We start from the raw sequence: 24,320 nt of genomic DNA on the forward strand, positions 1-24,320 counted from the left end.
AGTACAGTATGTAGCTGTATGTAATGTATGTGTGTAAATGTATGTACTGTATGTGTATGAAATGTATGCATGTGTGTAAATGTACGGTATGTAAGTATGTGTATGTAATGTATGTATGTGTGTAGATGTATGTAAGGTATTTATGTATGTGTATGTAATGTATGTATGTGTGTAGATGTATGTACGGTTTGTATGTATGTAATGTATGCATGTGTGTAAAGGTATGTAAGCTATGTATGTAGATAAAATGTAAACATAAGTTACACAAGCATAATCTAATTATGCAGTAAAGTGATACTCCACTTCATGAAATGCTTTTTGTTGAAGAGGAGGCATCTGGATTGGTAACACATTATCACAGGGACAGACTACACACAACTTTTTATGGAAAATGATAAACTTGTAACATGAATAATACAGTAATAAATCTTTAATCTGCCTTCAACTGGATCAGACAGGTGCAGGATTATTAACATTCTGGTTTAACAGATGTAGAGGAGTGAAATAAATCTATTCCCATTGGTAATAAATGTGTCCCAGTACAGTAAGACTGTGTGTGGGACAATATAAACTAATGACAAAAATCTTAGCAAGCAACATGGAAATTCAAAGAAAATAATTACAGTAAGTGCATACGATTTCTGGTTCATATTTTACATTGAAAATCTGATAAAAAAAAGTAAAGTACAGAGCACAAAAAATTATTAATACACAGCATTAACGATTGCGTGGACTTTAGTGATAACTGCATGTTATTATATATCCGTGCCACAGTTGCAGATTTTGTTCCAGATGTCTGTGGAAAACCCGTCCAAAACTAAATCCACATAACGGTAACCAAATTTAGGGAAACCCTGCACCGTAGCATAGGCTTTCCTTCATGTTTGAAAACGGTCTAATAAATGTTGGCATTTTTTAGAAAAATGTTTTGAAATATTTTTATTATTATTTATTTTTAGGGCATATTGATTCTATGGGTGAATAAAAAGGGTTAAATACAAAATACAAACATAAATTTCAATGAACAAGCTAACAATGACAGCCTGGAATAGAGGGTGAGATGGCCCGGTGCTTGTGGGCTTCCAGACCACAGCAGATGTGGTCAAAATTCGGCCATCGGGCCACATGCATCCTTTTGGCTGTTCTGATGTGGCCTGTGAACTGAGATAACCCAAGGGCTTTATGCAGTGACGTCCTGCACCACGCTGCAATTCTCCGTCCGAGGTCCCACTTTCACTAGCATCTGTATCCTCGGGATACGGATACCAGTGAAACCAATGATGGAACCCGGAGCAAATGGCTTTAGCTCCCTCTTCCATAGTTGAGCCTGTCCTTCTGAGAGCACAGCAGGCACAATTATGTGCCTCAGTACACAGTGCAAACCAGAGTGCTAGGAACGGGGTGAGGTAAGTAGGTTTTTAAATTTTTTTTTTACATCTTACTGCCCATGGGGGCTGTGTGAGGGACATCATACTGCACATAGGATCTGTGTGGGGGACATCATACTTTGCATGGGGAGCTGTGTGGGGGGTATAATACTCTGGATGGGGTCTGTCTGGGGGATATAATACTGTGCATAGGATCTGTGTGGGGGACATCATACTGCACGTGGGACCTGTATGGGAGACATCATACTTTGCATGGGGACTGTGTGTGGGATATTATTCTGTGCATAGGGGCGGTGTGGGGGATATAATACTGTGCATGGGATCTGTGTGGGGGATATCATACTGTGCATGGGGTCTGTGTGGGGGATATAATACTGTGCATGTGTGCTGCGTGGGGGATATTATACTATGGATGGGGTCTGTCTGAGGGATATAATACTGTGCATAGGATTTGTGTGTGGGACATCATACTGCACATGGGACCTGTATGGGAGACATCATACTTTGCATGGGGACTGTGTGTGGGATATTGTACTGTGCATGGGGGCGGTGTGGGGGATATAATACTGTGTATGGGATCTGTGTGGGGTATATAATACTGTGCATGGGATCTGTGTGGGGTATATAATACTGTGCATGGAATCTGTGTGGGAGATATCATACTTAGTGATGAGTGAGTATACTCGTTACTCAGGATTTCCTGAGCATGCTCGGGTGATCACCGAGTATTTTGGCGTCCTCAGATATTTAGTTTTTGTCACCGTAGCTGTATGCTTTGCGGCTACTAGCCAGTCTGAATACATGTGAGGAATGCCTGTTTGTTAGGAAATCCCCACATGTATTCAGGCTGTCTATCAGCCACAAATCATGCAGCTGAGGCGAAGAAAACTAAATCTCTGAGCACGCCAAAATACTCAAAGATCACCCGAGCATGCTCAGGAAATCTCGAGTAATGAATATACTCGCTCATCACTAATCATACTGTTTATGAGGGCTGAGTGTGGAATATAATACTGTGGGATTTGTGTGGGTGACATCATACTGCGCATGGGATCTGTGTGGGAGACATCATACTTTGCATGGGGACAGTGTGTAGGATATAATACTGTGGGATTTGTGTGGGGGACATCATACTTTGCATGGGGACTGTGTGGAGAATATACTGTGCATAGGGGTTGTGTGGGCATATCATTCTGCATGGGTGCTGTGTGGGAACATAATAGTGTCTGAGTGACTGTGTGGGGACATAATACTGTGTAGGGGGCTTTGTGCGGAGATCATAATGTTTGAGGGGACATTTTACTGTTTTAGGGACTGTGCTGTGACATCATATTATGTGGGAACATCATAGTGTGTGTGGGGAGTGTGGAGGCATCTTTTTGTGTTGGAAGCTGTTGATCAAGGTACAAGGACTGCATAACAGGTGCATATGATTTAGTAGTTTATATAAACTTCATAAAAGGTAATGAATTATATGGTGTTGATTTTCTGTTACAGATCAGGATACAGGTTACTATAGCCCACATCATAACGTGTACATATTAACAGTAGCAGCGAGTGGCCATACGTAATTCTGTTCATGATTAAGTGATACAAATTAATATAAAACAATAATAACAATCAAAATTACGTCTCAGTCTCTCATGTGGTCCCTTGCAAAAATTAATTGTCCACCTCTGGTCTGCAAGATAAAGGGGAAGGAGACAGTAGGGGGGGGGGTTGCGGCAGCTCTGGTGGTGGTGTGGTGGGGTAGCAGGGGGTCATTGAAGGCTGTAAGCTTTCTTGAAGAGATGTGTTTTCAAGTTCCGTATAAAAGTTCTGAATGTGGTGGAAAATCAGCTGTGTAGGGTCACAGAATTCAAGAGGATGGGGGATACTCAATATTGGAAAAATCTGTCCTCAATACAGATTTTACCCATTAAATGAGAATGAAAGATCTGTCCAGGAGGAGATAAGATACGATACTGTATATTACACAGTTGCTTATTTTCATGTGAACTATTGATTTATGAAATAAAAATTAAATGACAATTACTCTTTAATGAAGCAATTAAAACATCTCAGATGTGGCTTCTGCCGCAGAATGTAAGAAAAGCTCATATGAATATTGATGTCACAATCCCTTGTTCTTTTCTAGCAAATTAAGACTTTCCTAAGACAAAGTGTTGCAGCATAACCTGTGTGTTCTCTGATTGTGCCGAGTAAGTAGATTAATGACAGCAATGTGAACTGTCAGCTTCACAGTGGAAGTCATGTTTGGAACACTTACAGTTAGATTAATCTCCACGTGGCACCATGCCGACCTTTGCAGCGACCTACACACACTATCCTACTCCTGCAGGACAAACATTTTTTCTTTTTTACTGCAGGTCCTGACATTGCATTGAGTTTGCATATCTCAAACATTAGGTAACTAGCTAAACTCAAATTTATCAGTCAAGGGCAAATGGAAGGCTAGAAGATCTCACAGAATATGATACACTGCTGAAGCTGGCATCGTGCAGACCTTGGATATCCTCAGCATGGGGCCGCCCGCTGCTCAGCTGACATTATCCTGATTATCTGATGTAGTATTTAAAGGAGAATAGTTTACACTGAGCGCTTATGTTGAATGCATCAATAGGGCTCCATTCAGCTGGCATATGGAAAAAATTTGCTGTGGGAAACACTGGGCCGGTATAACCCATTTTTCTCATACTATAGGACGTCACCCATTTATCTGGCTTGGCACGCGCTGCATTCATCCTCCATATGCGCCAGGGCAAAAGTTCTTCTCTGTTTATATATATCTCTGACTTGACTCCTGACTTTTCTACCTTGCCTGCCTGCTCTGACCGCATGCCTGAATCAAAGTTCTGCAAGAGTTGTGTCTGATCTGACCCCGGCTTATACATGATTACGCCTCTGTCTTTTGCCTTGATACTGAACTTCAGCCTGTCTTAACGTCAATTGTTGCCAGCAGTCACTATTCGGGGTAGAAAATTGATTCCCATAGAGGAAATCTGAAGAACAGCTCATTCTTTAGAGTCTGCTCCCAAAAAGCCATGGTCCACTATGCAAGAAGTGTGTTTGAGCTCCTAAACTTTTGATTGCAAAGGCCTCTTGTGCCATCAAAGCTACAAATAAAAATATATACAAATGTGTATAATTTGCACACATTAGAACATACTGCATAAACGTTGCACTAAAAAATACATACCGCACACTAGTCAAATATAAGAAGAACACAAGTCACACACCAATCACATAGAGCATCACCTACGACTAGAGATGAGCGAATTTGTTCAGATTTTGGCCCCAAAACTGATTATTTTGACATATTCAGGCCATATTCGTACATTAATCGTGCCGAATGTTTGTCTTATGTTTGGTTCCGAACATATTCGGTAATTTCTACTCCCATTGACTCTAATGATGTTTGGCTGTGTTCGAAGAATATTGCAAAAACAATATTCGAATCCGATCGTATTCGGGACCGAATCCGAACAAATTCGTTCATCTCTACCTATGACATGACGTGTTGGATAATGGTTGTGACTATGTAAAAGGACAGATGAAATGAGCTGCCGCATTGACCAAAACTCGAAAAGCTACGAGAGTTTCTTTGATCGTATACTAAGGCTATGCTCACATGTCCAGTGATCATCAGTTAGAACGGATCCAGCAGCAAACCATTAGCAAAAAAAAGTTGTGGAGACACAACTTTTTTTGTCCAGCTAAAAAAAAACTGAATTCAACTGGATCCGTTTTTTTTAACATTATATGTAGTCTACGGAAAACTGATCAGTTAAATAGCCATCAGTTTTGTTCCGATTGAAACTGATCCAGTAAGCAAAATAACGGATCCTTTTCAAATGAAAGAAATACTGATGAATATTTAACTGATCAGTTTTCCATAGACTTGAATGTTAAAAAAAAACAGATCCAGTTGAAATATTTATTTTTAGCTGGACAAAAAAAAATGTGTCTGCACAACTTTTTTTTTAACGAATTGCTCCTGGATCTGTTCTAACTGATGATTACCCTGCTATAGCTTTTGTCCAGCTCAGGTGCCCCTATACTGAATGATATACCAAAGGGGAGAAACCAACGTTCGATATATATACCAACAGGGATTAATGTCCATGAAAAAATAATAAGTAGCATGAAAGTAGTCAGAGGGGTGTCACTATTGTAGACATCAGTGAATAGAGTTATGTCTGCAAGTAGGATTACTGTCCTTCTACTACAAACTCTATACGCAATGTTATAAGGCAGAGATCCCCACCATTTTTTGAGGTTGAAAGCCACATCCAGCTATGAAAGAGGATCAAGAACCACATTCAGCTCTGAGAGAGGGACACGAGACACAACCAGCTCCTGCCCCACTCACAGTAGTATACCTATAGCCCCCATTACCGGTATAAAGACAGCCAAAGCTTTTCCACTTTAACAGATGACCAACAATTAATAGATCTTGTTCTTCTACTGTTCGCAAATGTTTCGCATCCAAATATGCCACATGAATTTTGACTAGAGCTAAGTTAATCGATTAGGAGCCACTTTAATTTTTCTTGAATCTAAAAGAAAAATTTAATACACCAGAATCCAAATATTTTTACCATTTGCTTTCGGAAAATCTAGCAAAATGGCAGCCGGATGGTCTTCATTTTGATACATTATAGAAGGTTAGGAAAGGGTTTCTAAAAATATTTACTGACCTCTCCTAGTTCTTTCCCATAACTCTCCCACCGCAGCCAGTCCTTCAGTTGGCTCTTCTGTCTTCTTTATTCTAACTTCGTTCCAGCTGAGTCTTCCATTCACTAGTCCCCATGCCACCCACGTGGAGCTTAACGTCAATTACGTGTGTTGTTCTAAATGGGACTGCTTGTCATAGAGTGGAGCCTAGTGAACAGACGAAACGGCCAGAAGGAAGGTTGGGGTTGGAAGGATTGACTTGGTGAGGACCATTAGCATTTGGCCAGGTATGGGAACGCTGAGGAGTGGTGAGCAAATGGTTTCATTTTTTTCATCCCTTCCTGGACAATTTGTCTTGCTTATAATTTATTTGATTCAAAGAGAATTTCGCAACAGAAATAGAATTTCAGGAGATTCACTCAACTCCAGTTTTGATACTCAAAAAGCAATATAATCCTTGCCCAGTACCATAAAAGTAACCTGGTCAGTCCCTTCGAAATGTAAAATCTATGATACCAAAGTGCAATAGATTCCTTTATCTGCATAGCCAATGCCCCATTTAAAGCAAATAGATCAAAAAAAATTTTGAAGACGTAAATCAAAAACACAATTAGCTCACTTGCTGACATCTTTAAAGTACAAATCAGAATCAGAAATTGAAAATGTTGTGCTAAAGTCTCATTCAGATGGCCCTGAACCACAGTATGGACCGTGATGAAGAGACTGACCCTGGGGCTCCTGACCCAAACTTGACAGCCTCATAGGCTTATATGTGGATGTTGACTTCTGTTGGAAGACCCACCACCAGACTGGTCTTCATGGACACTACTCCCATCATGTAACACAGACATCAGAATGAGACTTAAAGGAGCTCTCCCACGAATAAAGTACATTTTATTTAATAGATCTTAGAATAAAAATAAGTTCACCAATCGGATGTGTTAAAGAAATGTTTCTGTGCTGAGATAATCTTATAAACCTGCCCCTGGGTAATTTCGGAGTCTGACTGTACAGGAACATGAAATAAACAAAAAAGATGCACTGTAGTGCTAAAGCAGGTCAGTGTGAAATATATGAAATATGAATCGCAATACGGCTGCTGAATACTAGGAAAAAATGAGACGGTTAGCACATAATTTGGCCAATTCATGCATGCCCATCAACCAACGACAAGGTGGTCTCAAAACTGATGGGCCCTAACGTGTCTAATGTGAATATCTCTCTAAATTTGTTTTTTGTTTATTGTATATGGAGGTAGCTGTTCCTATTCGGCACCTGTTCACATTAGCTTGGAAGTGCCAGTCAGTCTTTTTGTCATTGTACAGGAACATGGTCTGATCATACCACATCTCCTTGGCAGGGGAGGACACAAAAGAGAGTATAGAGACATTACAGCACGGGATCACAGCTGATACTTTATGCAAGGAAAAACAAGTTTTTAACTAGGCAGGAAAATCTTTTTCCTTACAAAAATCAGCAACTGTGATCTCCTGCTGTGATATCTGCATAGTCTTTTCCTTCCTCCCCGGCCCAGGAGATGTAGCATGATCAGACCATGCTCCTGTACAATCACGGTGCTAGTGCGAACTCACCCGGCCTGTGTAAGGAAGTAAACATGTTACTGTACAGTCAGACACCGAAATTACACAGGGGCACATTTATAAGATTATCTCAGCACAGGAATATTTTTTTTAAACACATCCAAATGCTGAACTTATTTTTATTCTAAGACCTAGTGATTAAATTAAAATGTTCTTTTTTTGTGGAAAAACCCCTTTAAATTTAGCAAATCGTACACAGCATAGAAACAAGAATAGATCAAACGCCTGTTTCACATGTAGAATAGATCCCGCATGTGACATCTGACATCTATAGATATTATACATAAAGAGCAATTACACTATATTTCAGTAATACTTTAGTTCTGGTAAATACATATCACTTCAAATTAATTTTACCAAACGTTTTTGCACCCAGAAATGTTACAAGGCATTACTTATGAGTAGTAATGTATTTCTCCTACCTCCAGTGGTGCTGACCAGTAAAGATCCAGACGATGTGTTTGTTGGTAGCTTTCCATTGTTCAGCTGTTTTACTCTTTTTAGATGGGACTTTCCATTGTAATGAATCTGTGCCTGGGCGGCAGAGTTCAGCTGAATGTTGCACACTTCACATAACGAATATAAGATCTTTTTCTTTTCATTAGAGAACGGGCAGTCCGTCCTGTCTGTCCAAGTCACTTTTTCCTCAAGGCATCGTAAAAACATTGCCGTGCTCATCCTTCCATTTTCTTGCCCGTAATCGGGACTCAAAGACCGCTTCATACCTGCAAAATGAAAAAAAAATATTTCTTTAATGAAAACACTAATTTAACAAATGAATAGCAAAATGATAGAGAATTTAATGAAGTGTAGGTTTCGTATATACAGTGTACCTATTTATTAGATGACATTCATTTACATGATCTATGTGCAGATGATGGATAGATAGATAAATATTGAATAGATAGATATGGGATTGATAGATAGTCCATCAAAAAAGAAAGCAGCACACCATAGTAGTTTTCAATAAAGTGCTTTTTTAATAGCCCATATGGCTATGAGCCCATGCAGCAACGTTTTGGTTCAATGGGTGTGAACCTTTTTCTTGCTAGAAAACTCACTATGGAGCCTGAGGCCAGTACCGGCCTCCCCCTGCCTAGAATTATACTTTCACCTGCATCTGGATACAGATATAGTTCAAATCAATGATGGAACAAGGAGTCAGCTCCTTCCTCCATCATTCTCCCTGTGCGTCTGAGCTCTGACGTCTTGGCGCAGCCGGTGCCGATGATGTTGCAGAGGGGGAACAGGGAGAGGTGAGTAGTTTTCTTTTTTTTCTGCTGTACTCGTTTGCTTCATGAAGTTTTAAATATTAAATTCAGGCTACCCCCAAAATATTTCCACAAAACACCCGAACTTTTGTAAGCAGAAAACAAACAGAGAAGCCATATACAGTATAATGCAGGTCATACACAGGCGGTAATAGTTTAAACTCACGTTCTAGTATTCTTTTTATTATTAGAATGGTTGTATCATAGTTAACTAATTACTAAGAACTCGTTAACATATTAACCAGTGCTAAATTAGTTCCTGTCGAAACCCTTTGATTACCTACATTGGAAACCAATAACAGATTGAAATGTCATGATTTAACGGTAATAAGCAACATTGTGGATGTGAAAGAATAATGCTTAACTCACAAATGTGGTGTGAAAGCCCAAAGATTCACTGTCAACAACCCCGGTAATGGAAAATAAAAGAAAGGGTAATCAGCACTTCTTTAGTTTAATGTTCTGAAACGAGTTGATGAGGACTTGAAAAAAGGGTTTACTGTGTTTTATAGACACAGAGGCATTTTTCTAAATGGCACCTATCTAATATTTCAGATGATTTTCATCCAAAGGGAATGTGTAATCAGTAAACGAGCTATTGATTCAATATTTTTATTTATTATTTTGCATTTCTTATATGCCACTATCATATTCCACAGCACTTTACATTCACTACCATCGCTGTCCCCATTGGGGCTCACAATCTAGATTCCCTATCAGTATGTTTTTGGAATGTGGGAGGAAACCAGAAGGAAACCCATGCAAACACAGGGAGAGCATGCAAACTCATTGCAGATGTTGTCCTTGGTGGGGTTCGAACCCAGGACCCCAGCGCTGCAAAGCAACAGTGCTAACCATTGAGCCACCATACCATTTAATTAAAAAGGGTTTTTTAACATCAAATTTTACATTCTACATGCTGACCTTTAGGTCTCACACTACATTAACACTTCCTGATCTTTACAGAAGTCTTTTCAGCAGTATCACTATCAACACAGACAGGATTACAATTATTGAAAAAGCTACATATACTGTAGATAGCACAGGATCCAACATTCACAGCTTCTAATGTTGCAGCTCACCTCTTCCCCTTACCTTCACAATGATTTTTGCTATTTGGGGAGTATTCTCAGCTTAGAAATCGAGAAGGGTTCCTTAAAAAAATTGAGTCTAACTTAATCTATCCCAGCTAATATCCACGTGCTGAACAAGAAGTAGGATTCCTTACTTTGTTGTAGTCGCTACTGAGAAAATTGTCATATATTTTTTTAATAGATCGTGATATAAAACCAAAGACAAAACAAAATAAAAAATATATACGGTAATTATAAAAAAAAGTCTCATCAAAATTTATATTTTAAAATACCTCCTAAATATCTTTGGAATGCTGATTAAGTGTATAAAAATACTTACCGTATATACTTGTGTATAAGTCCACTCGAGTATAAGCCAAGGCACCTAATTTTGAGATGAAAAACTGGAAAAACGTATTGATTTAAGCCGGGTATGCATTGTCCCCTCATCCCCATACTTGTCTGCATGGCTCCTTATCCCTATCCTGGTATGCATGGTTCCTCATCCCTATCCTTGTATGCATGGTTCCTCATCCCTATCCTTGTCTGCATTGCTCCTCATCCCATCCCCATCCTTGTCTGCATGGCTCCTCATCCCCATCATTGTATGCATGGCTACTTATCATCATTTCTGTATGCATGACTCCTCATCTCCATCCTTGTCTGCATGGCTCCTCATCCCTAACCTTGCATGCATCGCTACTTATCCCCATCCTTCTCTGCATTGCTCATTATCCCCATAGTTGTCTGCATGGTTCCTCATCGCCATCCTTGTCTTATCCCTATCCTGGAAAGCATGTTTCTTCACCCCTATCCTTGTATGCATGGTTCCTCATCCCTATCCTTATCTGCATGGCTCCTCATCCCCATAGTTGTCTTCATGGCTCCGTATCCCCATCCTCCATCTGTGGACATCGGGCACTCAGACCATCCTCATGGAGTCGGTTTCTAACCGTTTGTGCAGATACATGCACATTTGTGGCCTGCTGGAGGTCATTCAGCAGGACTCTGGCAGTGTTCCTCCTTGCACAAACGTGGAGGTAGCAGTCCTGCTGCTGGGTTGTTGCCCTCCTATGGCCCCCTCCACATCTCCTGGTGTACTGGCCTGTCTTCTGGTAGTGCCTCCAGCCTCTGGACACTACGCTGACAGACACAGCAAATCTTCTTGCCACAGCTCGCATTGATGTGCCATCCTGGATGAGCAGCACTACCTGAGCCACTTGTGTGGGCTGTAGAGTCCGTCTCATGCTACCACAAGTGTGAAAGCACAACCAACATTCAAAAGTGACCAAAATATCAGCCAGAAAGCATTGCTACTGAGATGTGGTCTGTGGTCATCCCCTGCAGAACCACTCCTTTATTGAGGGTGTCTTGATAATTGCCAATAATTTCCATCTGTTGTCTATTCCATTTGCACAACAGCATGTGAAATTGATTGTCAATCAGTGTTGCTTCCTAAGTGGGCAGTTTTTATTTCACAGAAGTTTGATGTACTTGGAGTTATATTCTGTTGTTTAAGTGTTCTCTTTATTTTTTTGAGCAGTGTATATTCTTTGCGGCATTTAGGTGCTATTATGCACTTTTTTTTAGATCACATTCTAAACCTTTATTGTAGAATATTTTTCGTGCATTTTTGTTGAGATATCTGCACAAATTCAGGAGATTTTTGTACATTGTATTTATATTGTTGTATCCATATATGAAAAAAAAAGGTTTTTAGAATTTAATGTTTGTAGATCTCTAGTCAACCTTACCAGTTCACAATAAGCGAGGTATTTAAATATGATTATTTGTTTAATATGCACATGAAATTAGCATGCACATATGCACTTTATGCGGTATTATAATAGTGACATGCATTTTTTTGTGTGACCACATTCTATGAAAATAATACTGGTTGTTAAATAGTTAAATGGAAGTGGTCTCCTTAATTAATCACATGTGCTTTTGCAATGGTTGAGAACATATAAAGGAATTGTTGATTTTATGTCTGTATGCCTTAGAGGAAGGACCGCTTCAGGTCCGAAACGCGTCAGGCGTTGGGGGCTTCCCCCTCAAGTATTGTTTTTTAACCATGAAGGTTTTTTGAAGAAAGATGATGTTTTTTATGGAAAAATCTCCAGTGCCGGAAAAATCCTTTGTCTTCAAGCATATACATAATTATGACATACTGTGGAACAAAATTTTTGATGAGACTTCTTTTTTAACATAAACCCCTGATTTAAACAATAAGTCATTTTCTTTTTATACATTCTGTTTAAGCAAAAGGGGGTAGAGTACAATGTATGAGACCAAGTCCCCTTAGATGAAATGGTGGGCCCAACCAATGAGCCCCCACCAAGCCCAAGAACAAGTCTCTGTTTGAATGGAGCTATGGTCATGGATGTGCACCACGACTCGGTCAAACCTATAGACAGTGAATGGAGAAGTCATGTGTACATGTGATCACCACTCCATTCAAACGAGGGACTTTATACCCCATTCTCAAGTTCAGTTGGACACATAGAGATTAGTAGCTTATTTATCACATATCCAGTGGATAGGTGATAGTTTCTGTTAAGTTGGGTCAAGCCCTTCAATATACAAATATCTTCAAAGCACTTCAATGCATCTATATACTGGATTCATTTGAGGTTATTTTATTTTTATGCATATTTATTTAAAAAACATTAAACCCCAAGGAGTACTGTATAGTTGTCCTTTAATTTTCACATATAACATCCAACCACTGAGAAAAATCCTATTCTTTTGCCAACCCATTTACCTTTTTTTTTTTTTTAGAATGTTTGCATTAACATTTTTAGGATTGCAAAATCATATAATGTATATAAAGAAAAGAAAAGGCGTAATAAAAGTTTGATTTGACTAAGAAGAAACGATTCTAAATATATTTTTAATGAAAGTCAATGTAGAAATATAAATTGCTGTGGAATAGGTTAATCAACAATAAGGCAAGCTTATACAGTGGCTTCAAATGAACACCAATAACAACAATTACCCATGCTTCCTTCTCTCTCTCATCAAGGAAAATTATAGTGATTGTAGAAGAAATAATAGTACAGGATGTCATCCTCATGGTGACTTTGTATCTCCATGTCACAGACTTAAAGTGAACCTGTCAGCAGTATTTCGGTAAGTAAACTACAGGTATTGTTATGATGCTGCTGTTACAATGATTAAAATAATACCTGGGGTGAAGAAATCTGTCTTGTGGTTCTTGTGTAATCAGTATTAGAAGTTTTCAGTTAATGATATGCTCGTGAACAGAACTCTAGGCAGAGTCTAATCTTCCTGCTCTAACCCAGAGAAACCAAGAAGAAAACTGCCCACAGGGCGCATCGAAGCACAAACATGTTCCTCATCAAAGAGACAGACTGTTTGTGCTTGTGGGCGGCCTGAGGGCAGGTCTCTTCTTGGTTTCACTGGCTTAGCGCAGGAAGATAAGACTCTGCCTACAGTCCCACAATGTTAGGGGCTTGCGGAACGCACCGAATAAAAGAGATGGTATAAGGTGCGTTTGCAGCCCGGGGTCCACCGTGCAGAGATGGTAAACTGCAGCTAGGTAATGGCAGATACTATATGGCAGTGTAATAAGCAAACACACGTGGGTTAACATCACCCGGTGTGTACGAGGCGGACTCTGTTGCTTCACAGAGCCGCACTACCGCCAAATATAATCACCAAAGCCTGTTAAGCTCACAGAGCTTGGCGAAGTGATCGCTTGTGTAAAGTCACAGGACTCTGCCCCAAGATATAGGATCCCTAGACTCACCAGCACTCGGCGTCGCCGTAGATGCGGCACTTATGTGCCTTGAGCTAGATGGCGCAATATGGCGCTACGTGAGGTGCTGACCTGGAGCACTGTGGCCTAAAGCCTAGCCACTGACAGGCGCTGACTCTAACCACTAGACCCTAACAACAGGCACAACCAAGGGTAGGGGTTTCCAATGAGTCAGTCACCAGATACATGCATCCGTCATCATACACACCTTTAGCATAAGAGTCTATACTAGCGCATGGCCGAGCAGCCATGCGGCTCTTTTATAGTGGCGTCCTTCCGGGACCTTCCCAGTAGTGGACCAATCTGAGCAAGAACCGGACCTGCGCATGTGACCCCCGACCTCCAATGAGAGGTCGTCCCACGAGCATGCTCAGTAGGGGAAAAGCAGGACTTAGTCCCAGGAGCATCTGCTTGCTGCTGACTCACGCATGTTACAATAGTAGAACCAGAAGCAACCAGACGCCTAGCTTTAGACTGGGCAAGGTGCTGGGACCGACGTCTCTGCTGAGCAGCCTCCTCTCCGGCTGGAGATGAATGGGGGACTGCAAAGGACACGGCTTGAGATTATTCCTGTGCAGTGGGGGAAACTTGACGCCTAACACACCGCGGAGCACAGGCCTCTCATTAACTGAAAACTTCTAACACTGATTACACAAGACAGTGGAGCGCCCTCACACGCCAGGGCAGTGGGGTACTCAGTACCAGGCCGCTTGATCTCAATGGGAGTTGTCACGGCAGCGGTGACCCAGTCCGTGGCCCTGGGGCTCCATTGTAAAAGGGGTTGTTTCAGTGTGCTTATGGTGATGAAAGTTTATAAGTGATTCGTGTCGCCACCTGTGATGTTTGGCAATGAAGATGTTAAGCCGACGCTGCAGACAGATCCTCTGGGACAGATGGTGGGGTGCATCAGTGATGTTATAGCCCTCCACAGGCAGGGCTGTAGTCCCAGGGCAGTGTAGGTGAAGTGACACTTAGATGGTGTAGTGTCAGGCACGTAGATGGTGTAGTGTCAGGCGCAGGGGATGTAGTGGTGCTGAGTAGGTTGACGCTGGAATAAGTGGAGGACACCAGGGCATGTAGTTCCAAAGCTTTACTCACAGTCTCTTGTGGTACAGGTGCCCGCATCCGTGCCGTGTCCTCCGGGTCAGGAGCTCAGTCAACCTCCAGGCAAGATGAAGTACTCCCTTCCAACACTCCGCCAACATGTGCCTTTTCTGAACGTCTCCTCTTATAGCGCCTTTAAAATGAAGTACTCCAGCACTGAGTTACACTGGGGTTCCTCCTGTCAGATGTTCTTATGAACTCTACTTGTACGGCAGATAGCCGTGGCCTGCTTCGGGGACTCCTTGCTACTAATTCCCGGCTCACTATCGTTGCTGTTGTGCCCCCAAGTCTTGTGTGGGAATAAAGTGGTGACTACTTCTATTCCTCCGGTGTCTGCTGCAGGACCATTAGTACCCATACAACCTCGGGGACTGGACCCCGGCCTTGCGCTGTGAACTTGGGAAGGGTTCGCCTCTAACCCTAATCCTTAGTCCTCCTTTTCTCCTTACGTTCCGTAAAAATCCTTTCTTTCATATGGAGATTCAGGCTTTCGTTCTAATGTCTCTTCCCTGTGCCAGCAGACCCAGATCACTGAGGTCGGCTGCAGCACTTCCTTCATCCATCCCTCTCCGGGGATCTTCTCTCACTCCTCTCTCAGACTGACTGACTACCTGACTGCCTAAACCCTAAACTCTTCCCGCTCTTTTGAGTGCAAACTAAACTCCACCCGCCTCCCAGCACGCTTCGTGTTCCAAGCAGGGAGCCACCAAAGGGTGCTTTGCTACACTACTATGTTGTGTGAGATGCAGGTGTTGGAGCGTGGTCAAGGTGTCTCCACCTTATCTGGATGGTGGGGCACCACACCTCAGGAGGAGGTGCAGTACCTCTGTGGCGACTGAACCCTCAGGGGCGCCACAACAGATTTCTTCACCCCAGGTATCATTTTAATCAATGTAACAATGCCACAATGACAATGTCTTTAGTTTACTTAGCAAATTCCTGCTGACAGATTTTCTTTAACCTGTAGTGGAAAACTAAGGTAACATTTTCAGAAAATCTCCCATCAACAGCTGTTACTGAAACCATGTGGTTTCTCAAAAACTATCTTGTAAGGATTTACGAATGTGGTAAGGTAAAAATTCTATGACACTCTCCCAAATGTTAAAGAAATCTTGAAGTCTGTGTTCCTTTTAAAGAGACGCCTCTACCCTGTCCAACGTCATCAAAAAGGCAAGTTTTTTCAAAAAACAATTTGTATAAAGGGGATTGTGAACTAAGCCAGGTGTGAGGTATTCAAGTACCAAATTTTGATTTGATTTTTTATGGTTAAAACAAAATCTTTTGTTACTCTAACATTAGAAAAATGTTACAGATAACATAACAACACATAATATTGGATAAACTCCATGTATATCCAAGATAAAAAAATGTAATTGAACTCAATAAAGGATCCAACTTTGATTTTACTTCAACCATAAACAACAGATCTAGGGAAATCCTTGACCAGTATCTGGTTAATACAGGGTGACACATAAAACACTGCGACTGGTGCTGTACTGAGCAACATGAAGGTGGTGAAACCCACAGTGGAAATTGCAATTAGTGTTTTGTGCACTGAGAAACAGGTTTCAACTTCAGTATGAGGTCTTCCTGAGGATCCGAAAAAAAAAAACCTTACAATGTGGCACAATCTAAAATATTATTATTAAAGTGTTTTAGATTGCGCCATGTTGTTGTTTTTTACGAGCCTGATAATGACTTTGTGCCAAGTTTGAAATGCGTTGCACAATGTATGTTTCACCAGTTTTGCGTCACTCAGTATATTGCCAGTTGCAGCTTTTTATCAGTGATCCCTCATTGACCGGACACTGGTCCACGATGCCACTTGATCTATCATTTATGGTTCTTTCTTATGTGGATGCTCCAGGACCGATCAACTCAATAGTGAAAATTGAGTTGAGCCCAACATCTAAAAGTGAGTGGAACCGTCGTGTTCCTTTGTATTCAATAGTAGCTTTTACCTGAAGCGTATATCACAGGGATATGATTTGGAACAAGCGTGATCACTAAGAATCAATATGTTCAATCTACTTCATAGAGAAGTATTACTAACGCAAGTACATATGATAATGAGCATCTGATTAAAAATTAACAATTAGAAAGTAAATAATAGGTGCGACATAGTCTTACCATACCATCATTCTAAGACTTCCATTTTGAACTCTTTGCTGTTTCACCCTGCTACATAGTTTAATCTATTCTACATCTTTAATTATGGCTTTTATCTAAGAAAAATCAGGAAAGAAAAATATCTACTAAAAGGGCTTGAACTAGCAACATTAAAGACTAATAACCAGCAAAGCATCTCATTAGTCAAGTGAAATGGGATTTATTTCTGAAACAGAAGCATTAAGTAACAATGAAATATGTGTTAATAAAGGGAATCTTGAGTCACTGAGGACAACCATGAGAGGATGTTAGTTCAAAGTAAAACTGCTGTAGAAGAGAAAGACAGATGGTGAGTAAAGCTCATTACAAGATTTTATTTTATATCAATTGCAAACAAAATATCCAGACACTACCAAAAACTATAACAAAGCATAATAATAAAAATATGATATAATTACTCAAATTGACTCTTCAGAGAGGAAGTGGACTTGACCTCTAGTGCCACCTATTGGAAATAGCAATCCTACAAGTCAATATCGACCCTTTAAAGAGCCTTTAAACATGGCATAGGATGATAGCCAAACCACAGTCTCAATTTGCAGACACGTGTTTCCGACTGTTTCCCCTCATCAGTGCAAAGCACAAGATCTGATTTGGTTGTATGAGAAGCTTCTGACTGGGATCTATGGTGTAACATTTCTCTTAGTGGAGAATGACATGCCTTGCATGCCAGTGTAAGGAGGCTTACAAGGCATGTAATGCTCCTCTGCCAGGCATGTCCCTCTCCACAAGGAGAAACATTACCTCTTAGATCCTAGTCAGAAGGCATTCATACAGCCAAATCAGATCTCATAGATTGCACTGATGAGGGGGCAAAACCCCGCAACATGTATCTACAAATTGAGATTCTGGTTTGGCTTTTATCCTAAGTAATGTGGAAAGGCTCGTTAAAAGGTTCATATTGACTTTTTAAAGATTGCTAATTCCAACAATTTTGAAGAGGCAATTTGCATATTTAATTTTCCAGAGGAGCATCGCAGGACATAAGACTCCTTACATTGGCATGTCAGGTTTGTCACTCTCCACAAGGAGAACACTACACCTTAGATTTATATACTGTCATTCTTGTATATATTCCCCTTATATTATTTTTCAAAATCATGATGTGGACAAAAACTGAGGCAGAAAAAAGGTTTTACAGCAAATCATAGTAATGGCTACATGAGAGATTTTGCAGGTAAAAAGCCTTTCTGCTCCAATACTATGTTTTCACTAAGTATTATTTGGAAACCTCAGCGATTTGCTGTAAAACTGCATGTCAGTGTGATTTTCAACACCATCACGGCCAAGTCTCACCTGGTCAGCGGCCACTTTAAAGGGAATCTGTCACCCCATTTACGGCCTATAAGCTGCGGCCACCGCCATCAGGGCTTATCTACAGCATTCAGACCGTAACACCCAACGGACCGGACTGGATCCCCGGGTGAGTATAATCTAACTTGTTTTTCTTATCTTTCAGGTTACATCGGGGGCTTATCTACAGCATTACAGAATGCTGAAGATAAGCCCCTGATGGCGGTGGCTGCAGCTCATAGGCCAAAAATGGGGTGACAGATTCCCTTTAAATGGCCATAAGCTAATACAAAAATATTAATTACTATTAATGAATTACTACTGTTATTCAGTCTACTTAGCACAGAGATCAGCAATATTTAAATTTTGGGGTTGCTATGTTTCTATTTTATTTTTTTGACTTAATAAATAACACACAATATAACGATTTGTTTTCTACTTCTTTTTCGACATAGTTTTATGTGACTTTTGTGCATTTTCACTTCACTTAGTTTGACATGGATTTTGAGGAGGATTTGCTTAAAACTGCACATCCAAAACCACTTTAAGAACGTTTTGAATATTCTAGCGTGTAAATTTTGAAGCACATCCCCTTCAATATCCATTGCAAAAAAATTGGTATTTCCATACTCTTACTGTGGTTAGCTACTGCTTGATAATGCCCTGACCAATTGTATACTAAGCAAAGTAATTAAGTAATTTTTAGTAATTTACTATGTAATAGTAATTATATAGTAGTAAAATACTATATAATTTAAAAAGAATAAATTATGTAAAAGTAATTTTTAGTACTATGTACTATAGTAAAAACATGGATGATATTCTGGTGACTCATCAGTAGTAACAGAACTACTTCTGGACCCTCCATAGCTTAAATGCCTGGGTGGTGGTCCACTTTTTAGTATGCAGTGACATTCTAAAATGTCACTGCCAACTATAGTAGCTACACAAGAGCGTGCAACTGCAGGAACAGGGAGCAAGCTGTCAGACACAGAAGGACTTCCCATTGAGAAGGCGAAGAGGTGTATTACCGTCTCTGCCTTCCCACTTGTTGTATACACAGTGATGAAAGAGAGCAATGTATATGTAGAATTGGAGACACTGACAGTGATTTCTTTTCAAGACCAAGTGATCACGTGATTTCTGGGTGTAGAGAGGGAGAAGGAGCTGCCAGGACTCAGAAACACAGGCATATCTACTATGCAGCTAGCAGCTTGAATTTCCCCTGTAACTGGGGTTAATATACCGACACCAGTTACAGAGATAATTATATATAAAAAAAAATTGTATTTAAATATTGAAACCCCCCACCCCAAAGGTATTGTATAATGTTATGGAAAAAAATACAATGTGAAAAATAAATAACATGCTACAGAAAGGGGAACAAATCTTATAATTTATTTTAGTTGTCCTTTGTGCCACAAAAAAATAGAAAAAATGTGAAAAATGGGCACTTAACTCCTTTATTTTTCCCACCAATGTTGCTAAAAATAAAACAAGAAAAGATGAAAAACCCAAAAAAACTAGGCCCCAGGTAACATAAAAAAGGTGCAAAAATCATTCGAATATCCAAACGAGAATGAAACTGTACAAATCTCTAAACTGCATATATGACTGGTGAGGAATGAGGGATAATTGACTGGTCTCAAGTTGGTTGAAGAGTAAATTCATCTAACATTTAACACATATCATAAATGTGAAGTAATATTTTTTATATTACTAAAGTAAGTGGCAAAGTGAAATACTTAAAGGGAATCTGTCAGCAGATTTTTGCTACCTCCTCTGAGAGCAGTGTAATGTAGGTAATGTATCACTTAGTTTACTGGGTGAAGCCATTCTGACACAATCAGAGTTTTTAGATTTAGCTTATAGCAGAGCTGAAAAAGCTAACCCCACCCACACCAGGCTCTGTATATACATTGTCTATTGACAGCAAGCTGCTTATCACAGGAGGGAGCGGAGTTGGACCAGTATCCCCGGATAACATGTATGGATAGCGTACACATTCAAAATATATGTCTCAGGAGGCAGGCTCAGACGGTGTTAGGCCCAGTATGGATTGCACGTGATTGCACAAAGGTTAGAAAGGGTACCGTATCCCCGGATAACATGTATGGATAGCGTACACATTCAAAATATATGTCTCAGGAGGCAGGCTCAGACGGTGTGAGGCACAGTATGGATTTGACGGCCCAGATTACACAGCGGAGGAGCAGGGAGAGGTAAAGATTGCAAATGCTGGGGCCCTGCCCAAGCAAGGGGGGCCCAAGAGTCGGCCTACCCACCTGTCCAGGGCAACGGCACTCGCACGGTGTCGTGCGCTAGGTGGTGACCCCGGCCATGGGGGGGGGAGGCAGCACAGTTAGGGAGTTTTAGAAAGTGGCATATGTTGATGTTGGACATTCAGCTGATGCAAAAGGCGAAATAGGTGAAGTACCAGGAAGAGGTGGACCAAAGCAAGCCATTTTTCTGTCACCCTATGTGTCATCAGGGGAAGGTGGGACAAAATCCTTGGAAACCCATGCGTGGTTCATTTTAATGAAGGTTAGATCATCCACATTTTGGGTTGACAGACGGGTCCTTTTTTCTGTCAGGATTGATCCAGCTGCACTGAAGACTCTTTCCGATAGCACACTTGCAGCTGGGCAAGCGAGCTCCTGTAAGGCATATTGGGCCAATTCAGGCCAGGTGTCCAGTTTAGCGGCCCAATAGTCAAAGGGGAATGACCTGTGTGGGAGAACATCGATATGGGAGGAAAAGTAGTTTGTTACCATAGTTGACAACTGCTGTCTCCTGTCACTTTCCATCGATGCAGTATTACCAGTTGTGTGAGCGGTATTTGAAAAATCAGTCCACAACATTGTCATGAAACCCCTGTCTCCAACGTCACTTCTGCTGTGTGCACCACGAACACCTCTGCCAAGCTGCCCCCGGCCCGTACGGCTCGTGTGAGAACCATCACCGCTGCTGTGTGCTGGGAATGCCTCAAGCAACCGATTTACCAGAGTTGCTTGTTTATTAGCCAATATTAGGTCAAGGTTCTCCTGTGGCATGATGTTTTGTAATTTGCCTTTATAGCGTGGATCCAGGATGCTGGCCAACCAGTAGTCGTCATCGTTCATCATTTTGGCAATGCGGGGGTCCCTTTTTAGGATCCGCAAGGCATAACCTGACATGTGGGCCAATGTTCCCGGTGTCAATGATGCACTGCGAGTGCTGGGTGGAGGAGCACTTTCTGGCAAATCCACATCCCTCCAGTCACGCACAAACCCTGTACCAGACCTTGCCACGCCAACATTTTCACTTGCCCCACGAGATGCATCCTCCTCCCCTAAGTAATCATCCCCATCATCATCCTCCTCCTCCTCTTCTTCCTCCACCTCGTCCAGGAGAGGTCCCTGAGCAGACAATGGCTGAATGTCATCAAGGACTCCCTCCTCCTCTTCCTCCTCATCAACATTGGCTGCAGACGCCTGCTCCCTAAGGTGCGTCAAAGTTTGCATGAGCAGACGCATAAGTGGGATGCTCATGCTTAGGATGGCGTCGTCTGCGCTTACCAGCCGTGTGCATTCCTCAAAACACTGAAGGACTTTACAAAGGTCTTTCAGCTTCGACCACTGCACACCTGTCAACTCCATGTCTGCTCTCAAAGTGCCCGGCCGTGTATCCTCCCACAAATGCATTATGGCCTGCCTCTGCTCGCACAGCCGCTCCACCATGTGCAGGGTGGAGTTCCACCTTGTTGCACTGTCGATAATGAGGCGGTGGTTGGGAAGGTGGAGCAATCGCTGCAGCTTCTGCATACGAACGGAGTGTACAGGCGACCGGCGGATGTGCGCGCACAGTCTTCGCACCTTCTGGAGCAGGGCTGTTAACTCCGGATAATTTTTGAGGAAGCACTGCACCACCAGGTTCAAGGTGTGAGCCAAGCAAGGTATGTGGCTGAGTTTTGAAAGGGCTATGGCTGCCACAAAATTACGGCCGTTATCACTAACTACCTTGCCTGCCTCAAGATGTACACTGCCCAGCCATGACTCAGTTTGTCGCTTCAAGTACTCGGCCAGCACCTCGGCGGTGTGTCTGTCGCCCAAACACATCATCTGCAACACAGCCTGCTGACGCTTTCCACTAGCTGCTCGATAGGGGGACACATCGTGTGCAACAGTGGCAGCTGCAGATGGAGTGCTCGTACGACTGCGCTCTGTGGACGAGCTTTCGCTTCTGGAGGAGGAGGAGGAGGAGGAGGAGGGTCAAATGCCTACAGCCAACTGTTTCCTATACCGTGGGCTAGGCAGCACTGTCCCACCACCGCTGTCCCCTGTGGACCCTGCATCCACCACATTAACCCAGTGCGCAGTGATGGACACGTAACGCCCTGGCCATGCCGACTGGACCATGCATCAGTTGTGAGGTGCACCCTTCCGCTCACTGACTGCTTGAGTGCTTGGACAATGCGGTCTTTCACATGATGGTGGAGGGCTGGGATGGCTTTGCGAGAGAAGAAGTGGCGACTGGGTAGGTCATAGCGTGGTACTGCATAGGCCATGAGTTCGCGGAAAGCTGCGCTTTCCACCAACCGAAAGGGCATCATCTCAAACGAGATTAGTTTGGCAATGTGGGCGTTCAAACCCAGTGTACGCGGATGAGAGACTGAGTACTTTCTTGACCTACTCATAGTGTCTGGGAGGGTGAGCTGGACTTGAGAGCTGCATATGGTGGAAGTAGCGGTGGACAGGGCGGACTGAGAGAGGGTTGATGATGGTGATGGAGTTGGTGTTCTTTCTGATGGCCTAGAATCAGTCTTTCGTTGATATAACAGTGGGATTCCCTGACTGCTGTGGTCTTGCAACGACACCTCAACATTTGCTGCTGTGCTAACCGGTGGGCTTACAGTGGGGGAAACAATGTAGCGTTGCTGACTACCTTCGTTGTGATCAGTTGCACATGTGGCACTTGAGGTTTGGTGTTGTGTCCACGCTTGCAAGTGCATGCTGGTTAAATGTCTAAGCATGCAACTGGTATTCAAATTTTTCAGATTTTTCCCTCGGCTAAAGGTCTTTGCGCACTTCTTACAGATAACCTTGGCCTGATCATGAGGATTTTGTTCAAAAAAGTGCCACACTGCACTCTTCCTACTTTGGCAGACATTTTGCTGCCTAGCACGCTGTGATCTTTTGACCCTCTGGACAAGCTGTCCAGCAACTCTTTTGATGTTTGGAACCTGTCTTTGGAGTGCTCCGGGCCTGCCAGATAACAGCTGTTGCGATGTCGATGTCTGCTGTGGATGCTCCTCATCTGAGCTATTGGAAGCAGCACCCTCTTCCCCCAATGGATGCCAATCTGGGTCAACAACTGGGTCATCCATCACCTCCTCTTCTATGTCATGTGCACCTTCCTCTGTGTCACCGTGTATGGTGGTATAGTGTGCGGGAAGGGGCACCTGAGTCTCATCAAGGTCAGAATCTGGCTCTGTACACTGCGAGGACAATGTAGTGCTCTGAGTGAATGTACCAGCAGAATCATCCATCAGCGGCTGTGCATCAGTGCATTCCATGTCAGATTCATCTTGGCCTGGGTAATTCACCATTTGACTTGATAATCCACGCATGGTATGTGAAAACAGCTCCATGGAGTAATCAGTAGTATGGCCTGCGTCATCCTTCAATCTTGGTTGGGGTGAAGGACACAAGGAAAGGTGTGGTTCATGAACATGAGCCTCCAATGACGACTCAGTGCTTTTACTTTTTACAACTGAAGAAGAGGAGGCGATAGAGCTGGAGGCTGAGTCAGCAATGTAAGACAAAACTTTTTCCTGATGCTCTGGCTTTAAAAGCGGTTTGCCAACTCCTAGAAAACTAAGCGTTCGAGGCCTTATGTAGCCAGACGATGACGCAGGGTTAGCACCTCCTGCATTCGGTCCTATTTTGCTCTTGCCACTACCATCAGATCCACCACCAACACCA

The 24,320-nt window shown here is 42.1% G+C and overlaps 1 protein-coding gene across 3 annotated transcripts in view; it reads right to left on the bottom strand.

Annotated features, from left to right (window-relative positions):
- Window positions 1-24,320, bottom strand: part of ZNF385B (zinc finger protein 385B) — an 837,627-nt gene that overhangs the window by 628,211 nt on the left and 185,096 nt on the right. For all 3 annotated transcript variants that reach the window (XM_073577477.1, XM_073577475.1, XM_073577474.1), the window contains exon 2: window positions 8,089-8,391. In XM_073577477.1, coding sequence (XP_073433578.1) covers window positions 8,089-8,389 — 301 coding nt within the window. In that variant the 5' untranslated portion in view covers window positions 8,390-8,391. The remainder of the gene's footprint in view (window positions 1-8,088; window positions 8,392-24,320) is intronic.

Source organism: Dendrobates tinctorius, unplaced genomic scaffold (assembly GCF_039654945.1).
Source record: "Dendrobates tinctorius isolate UK_male_01 unplaced genomic scaffold, ASM3965494v1 ptg000056l, whole genome shotgun sequence".
Taxonomy (NCBI): domain Eukaryota; kingdom Metazoa; phylum Chordata; class Amphibia; order Anura; family Dendrobatidae; genus Dendrobates; species Dendrobates tinctorius.